At 52.0% G+C, this 17,779-nt stretch overlaps 1 protein-coding gene across 10 annotated transcripts in view; it reads left to right on the forward strand.

The window, feature by feature from the left end:
- Nucleotides 1-546: 546 nt before the first annotated feature.
- The window catches only part of SLC25A48 (solute carrier family 25 member 48), a 47,260-nt gene continuing 30,027 nt past the window's right edge, over nucleotides 547-17,779 (forward strand). For 3 of the 10 annotated variants that reach the window (XM_077911751.1, XM_077911752.1, XM_077911753.1), the window contains exons 1-3: nucleotides 549-648; nucleotides 11,063-11,106; nucleotides 16,180-16,251. In XM_077911751.1, coding sequence (XP_077767877.1) covers nucleotides 549-648; nucleotides 11,063-11,106; nucleotides 16,180-16,251 — 216 coding nt within the window. Of the gene's footprint in view, nucleotides 649-6,444; nucleotides 6,672-9,109; nucleotides 9,283-11,062; nucleotides 11,107-16,179; nucleotides 16,252-17,779 lie in introns of those variants that run through there. The other 7 variants (XM_077911755.1, XM_077911757.1, XM_077911754.1 and 4 more) reach the window with 7 other exon arrangements.

Raw genomic sequence — 17,779 nt, forward strand, 5'->3', positions numbered from 1 at the left:
TGGTCAACTGCCCAGGCAGGTGTGGGGAGACCATAGCCCTTCTGAGTGGCTTTGACCAGCACAGGCCTCAACTTTCCTGAGACAAGGGGCGCAGATCCTTGCTGAGCCCCAAAGCTTGTTTACAAGGAGCCTAAGCCCACCTCAGTGTGGGCCAGGGAGGTTTGTTGAGGTGAGATGCAGATGGCTGCAAGACAGGTCTTCAGTCCACTTATGGGAACAGCAAGAAGCCTGAGGTCCACTGACAGTCACTTTGCTGGCCAAGGTCCTCTGCCATCAGACCCCACACATGCAGCCTCCCCTCCCACAGCAGAGAGCGTCTTTAGCATCTCCTTCCTTCCCTGGCTGGCTTTGTTCAGGCTCTTCCCTTCTGCCCACCTACCCTTCTCAACTGCCTTCATGGATCAGAACCCAGGCTCTCTTTTAAGACCAGCCCAAACGTAATCTCCTTCCTGAGGCTTCTGAGTTTGCCCTCAAGACTTTCTTCTGTCCTTTCTTTCAGGTCATCCGGAATATGGGGTTTCCTGGCCTCCCACTAGGGCCCTGAGCTGATGTTTGAAAAACGCATGATAAGGAAGACCCACCACATGACAGCGCCGGGGCAGACTTCTTCTTGCTGCCAGCATCTCAAGCCCTCTGCATCCCTGGCAGGTTGGTCCACAATAGGTGCTCGGCAGGGACTTTGGGATGTGATCTCAACTGCACTAAACTGGATCCTTCTGCCCCTCCTTCCATGCCCCTATCTTCCTACAGAAACCCATCAATCTGTGTGGTCCCCTGACCTGCGTGGCCTCCATGTGTCCTCATCACCGGCCTACTGATGTCTATCAGTTGAGAAGAAAAGACCAAGGAGGGACAGGCTTTCCTAGCTCTCAGATGTGCTCAGAACCAGCTCGGCCCATGGGGGTCTATCAGGGAGGAAAGACAGAGGGCATCCCGGGGCATCTGCTCCAGAAGCCCTAAGAATACTGAGTGTCATTGGCAAATGTTTATGCCTTCTTATTGATGGTAGAGAAAAGGAAGCACAGAAGTTAGGACATTTATGCAGGTGGCCCAGGGCAGGGATAGGGGCGCAGGGGCTTTGGAGAAAGTCACCTCCACTTTCTGAATGCTGGCCAAGAGGCAGCACCTTGGTTAAGAGCTGGGCCCTGGAGTCATATAGCAGATATGTAATCCTCCATCCACTGGCCGTGTGGCTTTGGGGAAATCGCTTAACCTCCCTGAGCCTTATTCATCTCATCTAATAAAATGGGAAATTTCTTCACAGAGTACAATGAGATGGTATAGGTGAAACATAGAGTATTGGGCCACGGCTTGGAGCCCTGGTTTAAAAAAGAGAGAGAGACCTCGGTACATTTGAGATCTTGATGGCTCTTTACCGGGGCATTCTCCCTCCAAGTAGAGTGAGCTCCGGAAAGCCTCAGGTGCGTCCTCCTCGATCCACTCAGAAGCCTTCCCTGGCACCTTCAGTCTCCTCTGAGCCTCCCGGGTCCGTGCCTCTTTCACTGTCCAAGTGTAAGCTCCGCCAGCCCAGGGCAGAGGAATCTGGGCGGGAAACGCTGGGCTGCCTAGCCGGTTTTTCTCTCCTGGGAGTCCCAAATGCTGGGCAGCAGCGCGCTCTGGTGGCACATCCTGACAAGACACCCATGGATGATGCTGTGGCCCAGAATTTCATACTTTTTGGATACTGCCTAAGACAAAAGTCATTCTGCACTCTCCAAAAGACAGAAGGGAAAACTGAGGCCTGTACTCGCCCACAGGACCCACTGAGGCAGCAGCAGCACCAGAAGCAGAGCCCAGCCTTCCCAGCCTCCCAGTGGCCGCTTTGTCCCCCTTCACAGCCTCGCACCTCTATTTCTTGACTTGGAGTCAAATCGAATCGACGCTGGACCAAATACAGCCTGAACATACTCTGAATAGACTTTCTCAAAGAGCTGTCAGTAAAGGAGGGAATGGTGCCCCAAATGAGAAGCTTGAACAGCACCTTGGAAATCACCGTATGCTCTTTCCTCTCCATCAGAGACAGGGAAGGAATCAGAGAGCTCCTGCTGTCTGTGGCCAGTACAGGATGGACGCAGCAGGTACAAATGCTCAAGGAAAAAGACAGCATGCATGTGTGTTCCCACGTCATGCATTTGTTTTCAACAATCAGGATTTCCTGCTCACCTACTCCGTGGCTGAGGCTTAGGATGCAGCAGTGGTGTATGAGTCACAAGAGCCCTATGCTCCCAGGCCTCCAGGGCATTGCACAAGGACTGACCAACATGGTAAGGGATGGAATGAGAAATAGGGATGCTTCAAGAGAGGCAAAAAGGGCTTGACCTTGGCCCAGGGGTCTGTGAAGGCCTCTATGAAGAGTATGTTTCACCTTAGGTCTAAAGGAAGTAGAAGCTTCCTCCAGAGGCAAGAGGAGGGAGCTATGAGCAGGAGTGGTTAGTGCAAAGGTCTTGAAGTGTAAAAATGTCTGGTAGCTTTGAGAGCCTGAAGGAGCCAGGCTTCTGTGATCTGCCAAGAAAGGCCCAGGGCCTCTTCTGCTCTACCTTGTATCTGGACCCCCTCTTTGGCTGCTGGCAGTCAGTAGGCCCTTCAGACTTCTGCTCCACAGCCTTCCCCATTTGAGGCATCCTGAGCAATGACTGTCCACCAGGCCTGTGCCAGACACTGCAGGTTTAGAGGAAAATAAGGCCCCTTAAACTTTAGAGGGTTGGCAGCTATGATATGGATATGCCTGAGATATTCTGGAAACACACTTGAGAGACAGCAGATCCAATGTGGAGTGGAGTGATGAGTGCTTCATGGAAGGCAGGTCAGGAGAAAGTGGCAGCTGAGTCTCAGAGGAGTCAGGTTAATCAGAGAAGCAGGGGAGAGTGCATTTGCAGTAAAGGAACACAGATGCAAAGTTGCACGTGGAAAGCAGGTGGGGCTTGGAGGACACACTGCCCAGTTGGGGCTCCAGCCTGAAGGGAGGTGGTAGGAAGTCAGAAGTAGAAAGGCAATTGGAACTCAGCCCACAGACCCTTGAGTGCCAAGCTGGGGAGTTGGAATTATGCATAAGGCCATGGGAAATCATTGGCGTGCCCTCAATAGAGGAGAGCCAGGGCATATGCAAGTTTTTGGAAGTTCATTGTGGCAGCAGCTGGAGGCTAGACAGGGAGCAGGGCAGAGAGCCTCTGTCACCATGATCCAGGCAGGCGGTGGTATAGGCCTGGGCTCAGCCACCTAGGGGGATGTTAGAAAGGGTGGCTATCAGGGCCATGGAGGGGAGAGACCCTGAGGACTTGGCTGATGAGATGAGGCCTGGGGCAGAGAGAGGAATCCAGGGTCTGGCTTGGGTGACTGGCTGTGGGGGGACATGCAAAGAGGAATACTTTGGGAGTTAAAGAGGTCATCAAGGGACGTGTCACATTAGAGATGACGTGGGGCCACCCAAGTGGAGATGTTGAGTAAAGAAAGACGTCTGGGTTCAGAAGTGAGGTCTGAGTGGGAGATGAGATGTGGGGCTTGTGAGTGGAGAGATGTGGGTGTGATTGGGACAGGGTGGCAACGAGGGCCCATAGGGAGGAAGCACCAAGGAGGGTGATCAGTCCAGCGGAGGAGGGGAGAAAGACTGAGTGGGAGGGGGCTTCCAGAAGGCAGGAGAGCAGGAGGCAGGGCCACAGCCACAGGCCATCAGGTGGGAGCACCTGGCCCAAGACTGTGCTGTTCAGGCAGCAGGTGGAGAGGGAGGGCTTGGCTGAGAGCATGGAGAAGGTGGAGCCCTGAGGCTGGAGAGACTCAGTGCAGTCAGGAGATTGGGGGCCTGAGGGTCTTCTCTGATGGCCGCTGGGCACACAACCCCCTCCCCAGTGCTCTCACAGTTGCTTCCTTGTGGGCAACTCAAACTGCCTCCTCTGTGACAGCTCCCAAGAACGGAGACTGGCACAAACTAGGTGCCCAGGAATGTCGTCATCTGAAAAGGCAAATGAGAGATGGGAAGTGGGCCCCTAATTGTCAGATGTTAGCACATTCCTATACACATACGGCAGCAGGAAATGCTTGGGAGGGTACCTCTCAGGAAGAGGGAGGAAGGGAATGGGGATTTTTCTGGCCCTAGCCACTCAGGGAGCTCATCTGTCTGTGCCTCAGTTTCAGTACTCGCCCTCTCCCCAGGCTAGAATACAAAGGTGCATGGCAGCATTATAAACACCCCAAAGCAGGGAAGCCAGGGCTAAGCCACAGGCCAGCCCCCTCCCCAGAATGAGCATCCTGCTGGGTCCCCCAGCCTAGTCCTCCAGGCCTGGCCCTTGACTGCCACTAGACCTGAGTCCTCCCTCTGCCTGTTGGGTGCTGTGCCTCGTAGGCAGACTTGTGGCACACAGTTGGGAGTGGAGCACAGGGGTTTATTCTGGAGAGGAGCCCACTCCTTCCATTCTGCTATGCTCATTAGCGGTTTAAGCAGTAGCCTCAGAGCTCAGGAGTCTGTCCCAGGGCTGCCAGGGCCACTGCCTGCCAACTCAGGACCTTCTAATTAGTGCTGACACAGGACTGAGGAATGACCATGTAGCCTGGCACCTGTGAGGTGGTCCTCCAAGATTGTGGGCCTTTCTACCTGCTGACTTGCTCAGTGATGAACTCACAAAAGGCCTGCTCTTAGGAGAGCTTTTATGTCTTTGAACTGTCCCAGCACATATCCCAGGCCTGGTATGTAGGGCATAGTTTGGGGGTCCATGCTGATGGTGAGCCCTGACTCCTCAGCAAGTTTCTTGGCCCTTAGGATCAAGGCTCAGTGGTCAGACTTTGCCTTGCTTTGGAAAAAGGAGGCCTGGGTGGTTGCTGCATTATGGCCTAGATAATATGACATGGATGTGCCAGTAGGAAAAGAGCAGGCCCAGCAGAGGCCCCTTATTTTGGATGATACCCTCACCATTTTGGGTTCCAAGGCTGGTTTCCTGCTGGAAATTAGCATCAAATCACCCTCCTTCTTGGAAGGAGGTCAGAGAACTCCATTGTACTGAAAGCACCTCACACAGCCAGGCCACGTCCTCCAGTGAGCATGGACCTGCAGCTGGATCCTGGCTACAGAACCTACAGAGAGGATATTTGAGGGCCAGAGGACTATCCCTCTGCCTTCCTGGGTGGACCAGAGTGGAGAGTGTAGGCTGAGCCTGGACTTGAGTGGAGCTGGGCCCCTGGAGAGCTGTACCTGAAAAGTAGACATGAACCTGAATCCCCAGGTGCTTGCGTGGGTGCTGAGTGGGACATGGCTGGAATGGTGGTAAGCATCACCTCCCTGGGCTGGGAGACCAAAGAGAAACCCACAGGGGATTGGAATCAGTGATGTCAGGGTTGTGTCAGGTAGAGGGTTCCACCAGAGAAACAATCAGTAGGAGACATACACGTATTAGGGAGTTGTGGAGTCTAGGCTTCCTCAGGGAAGCCTCCATTTTGCTCTTTTATTTTTATTTTCCTTTATCTTTAATCTCTACACTCAACATGGGGCTAGAACTCCCCACCCTAGATGAAGAGTCACATGCTGTTCCCACTGAGCCAGGCAGGTGTCTCTCCATTTTGCTCTTAAGGCCTTTCCATCGATTGGGTGGAACTCACTCAGATTATCAAGGATAAACTCCCATATTTTAAGTCAGCTGGTTTTAGATGTTAACTGTATCTATAAAAATACCTTCACAGCAACACCTAGATTAGTGTTTGATGGAATCTGTGGGTACTGTCGCCTGGCCACATGGACTCCTAAAACTGACCCTCAGGGGGCTGATATGCCTGCGCACAGCTGCTGTGAGAAGGAAGCGGGACTGTGCACAAAGCCCTGGGCATAGACTCTGGCCTGAAGACATCCTCATAGCTCGTATTTATTTAGAGTTCTCTTGGAGCCTACCCTTGGGCTACGCGCTTTCCACTCAAGGTGTCAGTTATTCTTGAATAGAGGAGGTTCTGCAGCCCGGGGCTAGCCAGAGAGGTGTGGAGCATGTGGCCCAGAGAGAGTCCCTAACCTCTACAGAGGTCCTGCAAAACTGTGTGTCCTGGGTATTTTATAGTGAAACCATCTCTAAGGGCTTTCAGAGAACGAAGGACTCGCGGCTGAGCTGATTATAGCTGCTCATCCGGTTAGAAGCCCCTCGGTGCTGCTTTATGTAAACCCACGGAGAGATGGTGGGGTTGGAAACCAAATTCTTCCCCGGCCCGGGGGAAGGTTCTCAGCCTCTCTTTCTACCTCCAGTAACGCATTTTGCGAAACTGCCCCTGACATCAATTGCAGCGTCTCAGAGGAAATGTGAACAAGGCAGGGCGGGCATCTTCGGGCCCGAGGTGTGGACGGGGTGAAGCGGCCGGGCGTGGGCGCGGGCGCGGGCGCGGGCGCGGGCGCGGGACAAGGGCGGGCGGAGGGAAGGCGGCGCGCGCGCGGGCCCAGGCGTCCGCGAGCGGCCGGCGGCGGCGCCTTTAAGGGCCGCTGGGGGCGTGCTAGCCGCAGCCGCGGGCGCTCCGAGAGGTGAGCTCGGAGGCTCCCCGGCGGTGCGGCTCCGACTCGGGGGACTGGGCTGCGCCGCGACCGACCTCCTCCACCTCCTCCCCCGGCACGCGGGCCGGCGGGCCATGCGCCGCGGACTTTGACTGGCCCCGGCGCGGCTCGGCCATGGGCAGCTTCCAGCTGGAAGACTTCGCGGCGGGCTGGATCGGAGGTGAGCCCAGCCCGGGATGGGAGGGAGCCCCCCGGAGGTGCGTGTGCTTGCGGTGGACGCCCGGGGCCAGGGAGAGAAAGGGAGACCCGACCGGGCCCACAGACCTTGCTGGACGGTGGGAGCTCCGCACCCCTGCACCTCCACCCCGCGCGCGCACACGGAGTGGAGGTGCAGGGGTGCGGAGCTCCCACCCCGCCGCCCCGCCGCCCTGCCGCCCTGCCGCCCCGCGGCTGCTGCTGGGGCCGAGCCCCTCCAGCCTCGCACATTCTCCCCTGACCTGCGGCTTTGCCTCCCAGAGAGGACCCGCCGAAGTGGCTCCGGTAACTATTAAACAGGCCGTGGAAGCCAGCAGCCAATGGAGCGCCCAGGCGCGCACACACCCTCCGGCCACCCGGTGTGCGCCAGAGTTTGGGGACAGGGCTGCAAGAACTTGTGGGTGAGGGTGGCGACTGCCCCGTGCACGGGATGGGGAGCCCGGCTTCGCGATCAGGCTGGCCCTGGCGGGGGGGCGGGGGGGGCGCCCAGACGGGGGGGTGCAGGGCATGCGAGCGCATTGCCAGATCGGAGGAACCCTTCTTGTTTTCGGCCTTTATCGACTGTCAGGTTTCTCCTCCTGTCACTCTTGGACCTGCTTCTCCTTGGAGCCCCTCCTGGAGCCACTATCTGCTGGGCCCTGGGAATGGGTTGGCTTGGGCAAGAGTCGCATCCGTTTCCATGCGTCTTTGATCTTCTCTTCACAGCAGGCTTCCTTCTCCATTGTTGTCTGCTACTGACCAGGTCTGGGGAGGACTGTCACTTATTGTAAAATACTCTTTTCTTTTGGCCCCGTATAAGAGAATCATCAGAAAAGGGATGTTGGCAAATGCCCCTGCCCAAAGTCAAAAGCAAAAACAAAACCAAAAACCTGAGATGCTGAGACAGAGGCTATAATTAGTGTGTTTGTACCTCACAAACACACCAGTTCTGGAAATAGAGAAGACCAGAAGATTTGTAGGAAAATGAAAATGAAACAAAAAGAGCAACAGATCAGATAGCATCCCAGGATCCCTTTCTGGTGGCTGCTCCCCTGACTCCCAACAGGTGGCTGCAGGGCCCATGCTTCTTGCTGTCATGAGCAGAGGTTGTCCTTTCCACCATAAGCAGTTCTTTTGTGCAGGCTTTCTTGAGTTGCATTGAGAGGTTCCTCTCCTAACTCTACTGTGGTGGGGTGGGGGGTGCTGTACCCAGAAGCCCACTGGCCTTATTCAGGCCCTCTTTGGACAACCCTCAGCCATTCTGACAAGCCTCAGTAGAGCCTTCCCTACTTCAGGCTGTCCCCCTTATGTAGCCAGACCAACTTCAGTAGGGCTGTCACTGGCTCAGTTTGAGGGTAAGGCTGTTCCGAATAACCCAGGTCTCTAATGACTCTGGGCCCTCCCCAAGTCACACAGTAAGCAGTGGATTGTTTTTTATTCTGCCATTGTCCTTACATTGTTATGGTAACATTTTGTTGTTTTTAGCTTGGCGGTTTTCTTGCTTCCATAAAGCGAGGATACGTGTCATCACTGAATACTTTTTTTTTTTTTTCATCACTGAATACTTAAGTCGGCAGCAGGTGGTGTTGAAGTGCCACATGTATTTTTTTTAAGATTTTATTTATTCATTTATTCATGAGAGACAGAGAGGCAGAGACATAGGCAGAGGGAGAAGCAGACTCCCTGCGGGGAGCCCAATGCAGGACTCCATCCCAGGACCCCAGGGGTCAAAACTTGAGCGAAAGGCAGACACTCAACCACTGAGCCAACCAGGCATCCCGCCACATGTATTTTTATAACAACTTCACTGAGGTTAATTTACATAAGACACACCCATTTCAAGTATAGAATTCAGTGATTTTCAGCAAATTTACCAGTGGTGCACCCATTACCATAAATTCATTTTAGCACATTTTCTTCCCCAGTAGCACACTTTATTCATGCTTATTTACGGTTAAATTCCCTCCCCTCCCTCTCCCTCTGGGAAATCCATGAATCTACTTTCTGGTTCTATAAATTAGCCTTTCCTTGGCATTTTATATAAATTGAATCACACACTATGTGGTCTCATGTCTGTTGATGTATATTTCTTTATAGCCCCAATGAGGTAGCTATAATTATTACATCCTCATGTAACAGATGAGGAAATGGGTACACAGAGACACTCATTGACTTGCCCAAGGCCATGCATCTAGCATGAGCCCTGGGATCCCAACCTGGACAGTCTGGTACCAGGGCCATCTTAACCCCTGTACTAATCTCTAGGTGTTTTCTCTCTTAATGAACTTGCATGATAAAATTTTACCATGACATCCTTTACATTTTGTTTGAAGTTTTACTGATCTGTTAGATCTTCAGGTCTGGAAACCACTGACCTGATTGTCCCATTTCTTTTCTTTTTAAGGTTTTATTTATTTATTTCAGACAGAGAGCGAGAAAGAGCCAGAGAGAAATAATGAGCTGGGCAGAGGGACAGAGGGAGAAGCAGACCCCCCAATGAGCAGGGAGCCTGTTGTGGTGCTGGATCCCAGGACCCTGGGATCATGACCTGAGCTGAAGGCAGATGCTTAACCGATTGAACCACCCAGGTGCCCCAGGTTGGCCCATTACTTACTTATCTTGCATTCCCTGCTTTCAGATGGGTGGGTTAATGAGTGACCAAGGAGATACACATCCAAGGTGAGCTCCAGGGCTGCTTCCCTGGGCTTCTCACTCACTAGGGAGAAGCATCTAGAGTCTGAGGACCAGAAGTCCTTTCTTCTTATGCTGGGATGGGTTCCAGTAGATTGAATACTCAACCTTCCCTCTGCCTACTTCTGTGGGAAGGAGGATCTGAGAGGGGTCTGGAGGTTCTAAACCAAACAATTGTCTGTTCTGGGCTTCGCTGGTTCCTCTACATCTCTACCTGTCTCATATTCCAGGACTGCCTTATCTGGTTAAATCACCCCAGCTAGCAAGGACTCTTCCTTCTTCATCAGCGTTGTAGGGAATTTGTCATAGAGGATTGGTTTCAACTGCAGAGTCGACAACTTCTGCAACAAGGACCTCTTCATCTACATGGCCTCAGGGCAGCCTTGCTTCCCATTGATGCTGTTTAGGCCTTGAGACTATGTGTGTGGTTGGACATTTTTCTGTGAGAAGAAAAGTCCAGAATATTTCTCACCGTTTCAGAGAGGCCCTCTTTACACACACACACACACACACACACACACACACACACACACACAACTAAAACTTGATAGTGACAGCATCTCTCTTTGAAGAGCCTAGAAGAAGAGCTAGGACTCTGCTCGTGCTTGACATTCATGACCTCATTTCATTCTTACAATGCAACTGTGAGGTAGATGTTAATATTACTTCTACCTACAGATGCTAAAAGTGAAGTATAGAAAAAGTGAAGTTACCTGTAGGTAACTGAAAAGTTTCTGGGTTTTCTCTTCGTACACACCCCCTTTTCTGGGAGGCAAAAATCACATAACCTAGAAATAACCATTTTCAAGCATCCAATTCAGTGGCATTTGATGCATTCACACTGTTGGGCAACTGTCTCCTCTGTCTACTTACAAATTTTCCTCGTGCCCAAAAAAGCCCCTGGATCCATCAGGCAATCACTTCCATTTCCCCTCCCCCTAAGTCCTAACAACCACTGTACACAGTGACCATGTGTTTATTTTCTTTGAAGAAATGTCTCTTCAGGTCCTTTGCTCATTAAAAAAAATTAGGGTGTAGGGCATCTGGGTGGCTCAATTGGTGGAACATCTGACTCTTGATATCAGGTCTTGATCTCAGAGTTGGGAGTTCAGCCCTGTGTGGAGCTTACTTGAAAAAAAAATCTTTTTAGTTTTAAGTATTTTTTTTAATGAATTCTGGATCCTAGACCCTTATACATATATGATTTGCAGATATTTCTCCCAATTCTTAGATTATTTTCATTTTCTCGATAGTGTCCTTTGTTGCACATAAGTGTTTAATTTGTATGACACACAATTTATTTTTTCATTCATGACTTGTGCTTTTGGCATCGTATTGAAGAATCTCTTGCCAATCTAACGTCAGGAAGATTTCCCTCTGAGTTTTAAGGTCTTTGGTCTGTTTTGAGTTCATTTTTGTATATGGCATGAAGTAGGGCTCTGACTTCACTCATGGGCATGTGGATACCCAGTTGCCCCAGCACCTTCACTGCCTTTTTGGGGTGCTGGTTCCTTGAAGCAGAGCCCAGATTTTACTTCATGGTCTCTGCCTTCCTCAGCGCCTGGGCTGGTGCCTAGCACATTACAGGGGTCCCCCCGGCAGCTGGGTATTGATGGCATGAGTGAGCTGGGTACCCGGTGAAGAGTCCAGGGGCTGAGTGACCAGGTCCTCTTCTTTGATTCACAGGTGCAGCCAGTGTCATCATCGGCCACCCTCTAGACACAGTCAAGGTACTGCAGCCGTGTTTGTCATTACTTCTTGGAAAGTGGCCTGGAGTGAGTCTGCCTCCAGGAATGTGTCTGCTCTTTCTTTTCCCAAGACAGTCTCCAGCCCAGTCTCCAGCAGATTCTATATGCCAAGCCAGGGGTGGAGTGCCAAGAGGCCTGGTTTGGAATCATCACTCTCCTCTCATGACTTGGCAGTGATTGTGTTTTTGTGAAGCCCCATTTCTGCCCCCAGGTGCTCGTGGGCTGTGTGTGGGGGGGGGGGGCAAGGAGAGGGTAAGTAATCCTATTGGTCTCTGTGGAACTAAGGATCCAGGAGGGGCTTCAGGTGCAAAGTGGCATCTGAGTCCAAGATTTAAGGTTGGGTTTCAGGTGATTAGAAAAGATGTTCCTGGCTCAGCAGCAAGAGCTAAGCAGTGAGATGGGGACACTGTTTGGGGGGCGATGCTTGGGAAAAGCCAGCGTGGCTGGTTTGGTGATGCATCAGACTTCTGAAAGCTGCTATAGATCAGAATCCAGGAAAGGTGGTCATTGCTCAATCCTGGGAGACCTTCGCTGTCAGAGTAGGACTGTGGACCTGGGGCAGCCCAGGTAGCTCAGCTGTTTAGAGCCACTTTCAGCCCAGGGCGCGATCCTGGAGATCCAGGATCGAGTTCCATGTTGGGGTCCCTGCATGGAGTCTGCTCCTCCCTCTGCCTGTGTCTCTGCCTCTCTCTCTGTCTGTCGTGAATAAATAAAATCTTAAAAAAAAAAAAAAAAGGACTGTGGACCTGGGCTGGGGATGGGAAGCCATTGTAACTCAAAGAAGTGTATAAGGTTTGAGGATTCAACAGGGCCATCGGGTGTTGGGATCATCCAGACCTCCTTGTTCTTTAGATGGAGAAATGCCCAGAAAGGGGAAAGGGCTTGCCTGAGGTCATCCCAGGAGGTAAAGCATCCAGGAGTCAGGGAATGAAGTGCTCTACAAAGGGATGTTCTTTGACTCCACCCCCATCCCTACTACCTGTCCTCAGTGGTGAGCAGGACTATAGAGCTATAGACAGGCCCTGAGAGCATGGTCACAAAGAGTGCTGTCTCACCCCTGACTTACATTCATATCTCAAGCTTTGCCTGGATTGTGCTCTGAGAGAAACCACTCAGGCTCTTCCCAGATGGCTGCTACAATCACTTTTCCCTGCCGGTGTCTTCCCTGTATGACAGTGGGTCCCTGCTGGGTCACAGCCAGGCCTGCTTTCTTCTTCTTCTTCTTCTTCTTCTTCTTCTTCTTCTTCCTTCTTCCTTCTTCCTTCTTCCTTCTTTCTTCTTTCTTCTTTCTTCTTTCTTTCTTCTTCTTCTTTTCTTCTTTTTTTTTTAAGATTTTATTTATTTATTCATCAGAGAGAGAGAGAGAGAGAGAGAGGCAGAGACACAGCAGAGGGAGAAGCAGGCTGCATGCAGGGAGCCCGATGTGGGACTTGATCCCAGGTCTCCAGGATCACACCCTGGGCCAAAGGCGGTGCTAAACTGCTGAGCCACCCAGGCTGCCCTGCTTGCTTTCTTCCTGATGGAGGTTTAGCCTATTTGTCTTAAATAGTGGGAGATACTTCCTGGCTCTTTGTGTCCCCCATATGGGCCCTGCCTTTTGCTCCGACATCAAATGCATACTGGATGCCCTCTGCGTGCAGGCAGTATGGAGGGCATCAGTAGTAGACAAAGCAAATCCAATCCCTGCTCCTGTGGGCCTTCCAGCTGCATTCCTGGCACAGGTAACCTCGGTGTCCCCCTGGTAGAGCATCCGTCCCTTACCTGCAGCTTGCTCAGGGGCTGGTGAAGCTTGTTGGAGTCTCCCCCTCTCCACACAGGCAAGTCTGGCCACGTTAAAAGGCTGGGGTGCTCTTCCTTCTCTCTAGTCTGTCACTTGAACCTCTGAGGGAACCCTTCCTGATACATCAGATCCGGTCTCTATGTAGCCTGAGAACCTTCTTACTCAGGGGGCCAGCCTGCTGATTACTCAGGAGGCCAGCCTGCTGATGCCAGGGATGTGGCCCGGGGCCATTGTTACTCCCCAGAACACGCTCGTTCCTTCCTTCCTTCTGGATGACATTTTCTTTGGCGTCCCTGTCTGAGAAAGGTCCAGGCAGGAGCTTTAGAGTCTGAATAATCTGGACCTCAGTCTCCGCCTCCTCACCTACTCTCCTGTGACCAGGGACCAGCACCTAACCTCCCCCAGCCTTGCTTTCCTCATCTGAAAAATGGGCAAAGAGCACCCCTCATGGGACTGTTGTGAAGATCCTAACCCTGTGGCCCTGAGGCTAGAGTAATGAGTGAGCCCTTCCTATCCCGATGAGCAGGCATGCTCCTATGTCATGAGTGAGTTGTGACTTGTCCAAGGTCCTAGGGCTTGCCTTCAGAAGAGCTGACCTAAAAGGACCTGGGCTGCTAACCCGGGTCAGAGACTCCTTCCCTGCTTTGTTGTCACTGGTGAGAGAGCCAGCCTCTGGCTGCTTGGTGGCTGTGAAGCTGGGATACAGATTCTCACCTGGCTTTTGGCACCAATGCAGTGTGACCAGGGTTTCCTGATTAGGACTCAGCTACCTTTAGACCAGCTAGCGAACCCTAAGAGAATAGATATGCATTGTGATTGTGGTAAGCTGCTAAATTTGTCATGATTTGTTACATAGTGATGGGACACTAAGACGGGAAGGCAGCTTTCTCCATCTGTGAAATGGGGACAGGATCCATGCCACGTAGTGTTTGTGGGATTCCATGAGATAAGTTCTGTAAGAGCCCCAGTATCTCCCCCAGGTACACAGTTGTCGCACACAAAATCCCAGCCCCTATTATAATGGAAGCCCTAGAGGCATGTGCTGTGCTGCTGGCCTCCATGACAGTCTCTCCAAGTCCCCAGCATGACTGGGAGATCATTGCTCTATTCTGTGATCTGGGATTGACTTCCTCATGTATGGTTTGCTTGAGTGACTCAGGCGCTCGAGTTTTTCAGAGGAACTTGATTCTTCTTAGGGACTCAGACTGTGGATTCAGTCCCCAGAGGCAGTCCCGTAGGTACTGGGGGCCACAGAGATTCACCCCAACACCGGCCTTAGCTGGGGGAAGAGAGGGAGGACTGTGCCCACCTCCCCTTGCCTACATTCTTGCCCTGGTTAAGCATACCCTACCCTGAGGTAGAGCTCTATGGGTCTGCTTGACCATGAAAGGCTGCTTCTCCTCTACCTGCCCCTTCCTCCGTGTCTTTGCCTCTACCAGTTAAATACTGCATTTTCCTTCAACCAGCCTGCACTTCTGACCCCAGGTCTGTTTCCTGCATGGTGCTTGTCATCATCGGACATGCATATTTGCTTGGAAGTGACCTTTTGCTGACTCTTGTTTCCATCCCCACTTGGTTCTAAGTTCCATGAGGCCAGGAAGTTTATTTCCCCTACTGCTGAATCTCCTGAGAGTGGAACAGTAGCTGTTGGGAAAATAGTCATTTAATCATACTGGTTGATGAGTCAACCATTACATGTCTTTGATTATTAAAGTATCACTTATAAAACATACGATACCATTCACGCATCATGCCTGTGAGAGTGCCACAGATTTCCCATGGCCATCTGGGTTTCTGACCCTGTTGAGATGAGTGCCTATCAATCTCTTAGTCACGAGATTAGCCAGGCTTGTTAGCTCAGGGAGGGGGATCAAGGAGGGAGAATGTTGAATTTTTTTTTATTAAGAAGATATATTCCCATATTAGTTGTGTCCTTAAAATTATTTTTATATTATGTGAGTAAAAATAATGAAAGTAACCCCTGTCTATCTTAGGAAAGTCGGATATGAAGCACAGTTCAGTGCAGAAAAACATCGCCTGTGATTTTTACCTCTGAGACTGTCACGTTTATGATGTGCTGCCAGAGTCTTTACTACTTGTCTACGCACTGAGCACAGACTGTTCGTGTGAAGTGTTGGTCTGCACACTGGGTCTTAGTCTTCATAAGACCCTGGGTTCTGGGGGACAGGGTCCGGATCACTCCTATGGTTCTCAGGGCTCCTTCTTACCAGGCTCGAGGATTCCACTGGCACTTTTATGGGCTTGCTCAGACCCTCTGTGGCTGCCCACTGTTGCCCCTGGTCACCAGAGCCAGCCTCCATTAGAGGACACTCTGTCTTCCTCTCCAGCCCCTCATTTAGCCAGTGCAAAGGGGACACATGTCAGGGCTGTGCTCAGCTTGGGGACAAGAGGGACATACAAGATGGTTCTGCCTTAGTAAGGAACCCCAAATAAATCCTAAGTAAACAGACAGATGACATCATTGCATCTCTTAAGCTCAGACCCCAAAGATAAGCAGGAGCTGGAGGAAGAGCCTTCTGGGGGAAGGAAGAGCCAGTGGAAAGTTCAGGCAGGCTGAGGGAGGGGGAAAGTGATGCCAAGGACGTGGGAATATGCCACGTGGTTGGGCCCAGAAGGCAAGGGCAAAGATGAAAGAATGTGCAGGGGCGGGAGGCAGGCTTGGGGTCTACCCAGGCCTCTTTGACACTGGTAGAGAGTGTGGGGTTCACTTCAACTCTGATGAGAAGCCATCAGTGAGCTGTAAATAGCAGTGATGCAATTCGCTGTTGTCAGAAAAGACGGTGTTACTGTTGTATAGACACAGGCCTGAAGTGAGAGGGCAGCAGGAGGCCAGTGGGCAAACCAGCCCATCATATAGATGAGAGATGAAGGGGCTCTGGACCCACAAGGGGCAGGTCACTCGGGGAATACTTAAGATGGCAGAGTGATGGGCAGCGGATGAGGCAGAGCCACAGATTCGTTTTTGTCCTCAAGAGGCAGGGATCACGTGTCCCCAAACAAGCATCACTCTTGAACAACAAATGGACTTTTGTTCTTCTCTCAGACCAAGAGGACTTCTGCTGCATTCAGTGACGCCTGAATGGGATGTGGAAGGCGCTCTGTGGGCAGAGGACAGAGCACTGGCCTGGCAGCAGAGGACAGAAACCCACCCTCCCCCTCGCTGGGCCTCAGTGCTCCTAACCCTAGCACCTCTGGGGTGGTGGGGATGTGAATCCTCTGGGCCTGGGCCCTCACACCCTTGCCTGTCTCCGCAGACTCGCCTGCAGGCCGGCGTCAACTATGGGAACACCCTCAGCTGCATCCGCACCGTGTACAGGAGGGAGAGTGTAAGTGCTCCCCTGGGGCAGGGGCAGGAGCAGTACCCCTCAGGGACCCCCACCAAAAGCCCGAAGCTGCCCGCGCCCAGGCAGCACGGCCCTAGCCCTGACACCAGCCATCAGGCGGTGGGGGGGCCCATTCGTTCTTGCCGCCTCCCCACTCCTCTCACACCACACCTCACATGCTGTGTGTTTCCTCAAGTTAACTCTGCCACCTCATGCACTGTTACTAGGGGAAAAAATTGATTCTGCGTAACCTCTCTGGAGAGATTCTGAGGAATTTAGAATCACAGAGTGGAAAATGCCTGCAGTAATGAGGTGGCCTGTCAGTTTTCACAGCCCAATGAGAGGCGGGTAAACTGTGCTCACAGGCTTCCCTTCTTCCAGGTGTGGCAGGAGCCAGGCACTTGTGATTCCAGGTGCCCTGAGCCGGCTTTACCTCAGGTTGCTTGAGACCAGGGGACGTGAGGCTTTCCCTTTTCAAAGAGGAAAACCTGACTGGCATTTTGTGGAAGATGTACCAGGTGCCTGTCTTGAACATTAGCATGTGCTTTCAGAAGGCTAAGGCACTTTTATTTTCTCAAGATTTTGTTTGTTTATTCCTGAGAGACAGAGAGAGAGAGAGGCAGAGACACAGGCAGAAGGAGAAGCAGGCTCCATGCGGGGAGCCCGATGTGGGATCCCAGGCCCTGGGGTCATGCCTTGAGCTGAAGGTGGACGCTCAACCGCTGATCCACCCAGGCGGCCCTCTGAGACACTTCTTTGGGGGCATTTAAAACACATTTTCTAATTAACGATGAAATGACCGTTTAAAGATATCATCAGATATGGCCCCACAGCAGCCCTAAGCCTTGAGGCCTTGGAAACATGGCCCCATTGTTGACCACCGTCTCCACAGGCTCCATCCTAGGAAGTGCCATTGGGCTCTGGAGCCTCATCCCCACACCCAGACTTTTTCCTCACGGGTGTGTTTTGTGTTGAGTGTTGCTTGAACTCTCTCTATGAGCTGCTTTCCAGTGGACTGCCAACCTAGCTCTAGCTGTTCGGGGTTCCCCAATTCCCTGAGAAGTGGCCGTTAAATCTCCTTTCTGGCACACACTCCCCTCGGGGCTTGCCAGCCACTGTCCGAACTCCGAGGGATTTTGTGGGGACTGTGGCCGTTCCTTGGAGACACGGCACCTCAGGGCTAAGTGATGTCCCACTTTATCTGAGGGAGCTTATTTTGGAAGAAGAACCTGAGGTGGGGTGTGTGTGTGTGTGTGTGTGTGTGTGTGTGTGTGTGTGTGAGAGAGAGAGAGAGAGAGAGAGAGAGAGAGAGATCCTGCCTCTGGCAAATAGGGTGCACACACCCAGGTCAGGATTAGCAGGTTTGTGTGTGGCTTGGAGCTTATACAGCTTCCTGGTACTTTTTCACTTTTGGCACGGGGCTGAAAGTATGTGCTGCTCTGACTCCTCCAAGGGCCTGTGGAATATTCCAGAGAAGAGTCTGTGATATCCCCCAAGAGTGCAGTGTAGAAAGGACCCTCTCTCCCAGCCT

This window comes from Canis aureus, chromosome 10 (genome assembly GCF_053574225.1).
Source record: "Canis aureus isolate CA01 chromosome 10, VMU_Caureus_v.1.0, whole genome shotgun sequence".
NCBI lineage: Eukaryota > Metazoa > Chordata > Mammalia > Carnivora > Canidae > Canis > Canis aureus.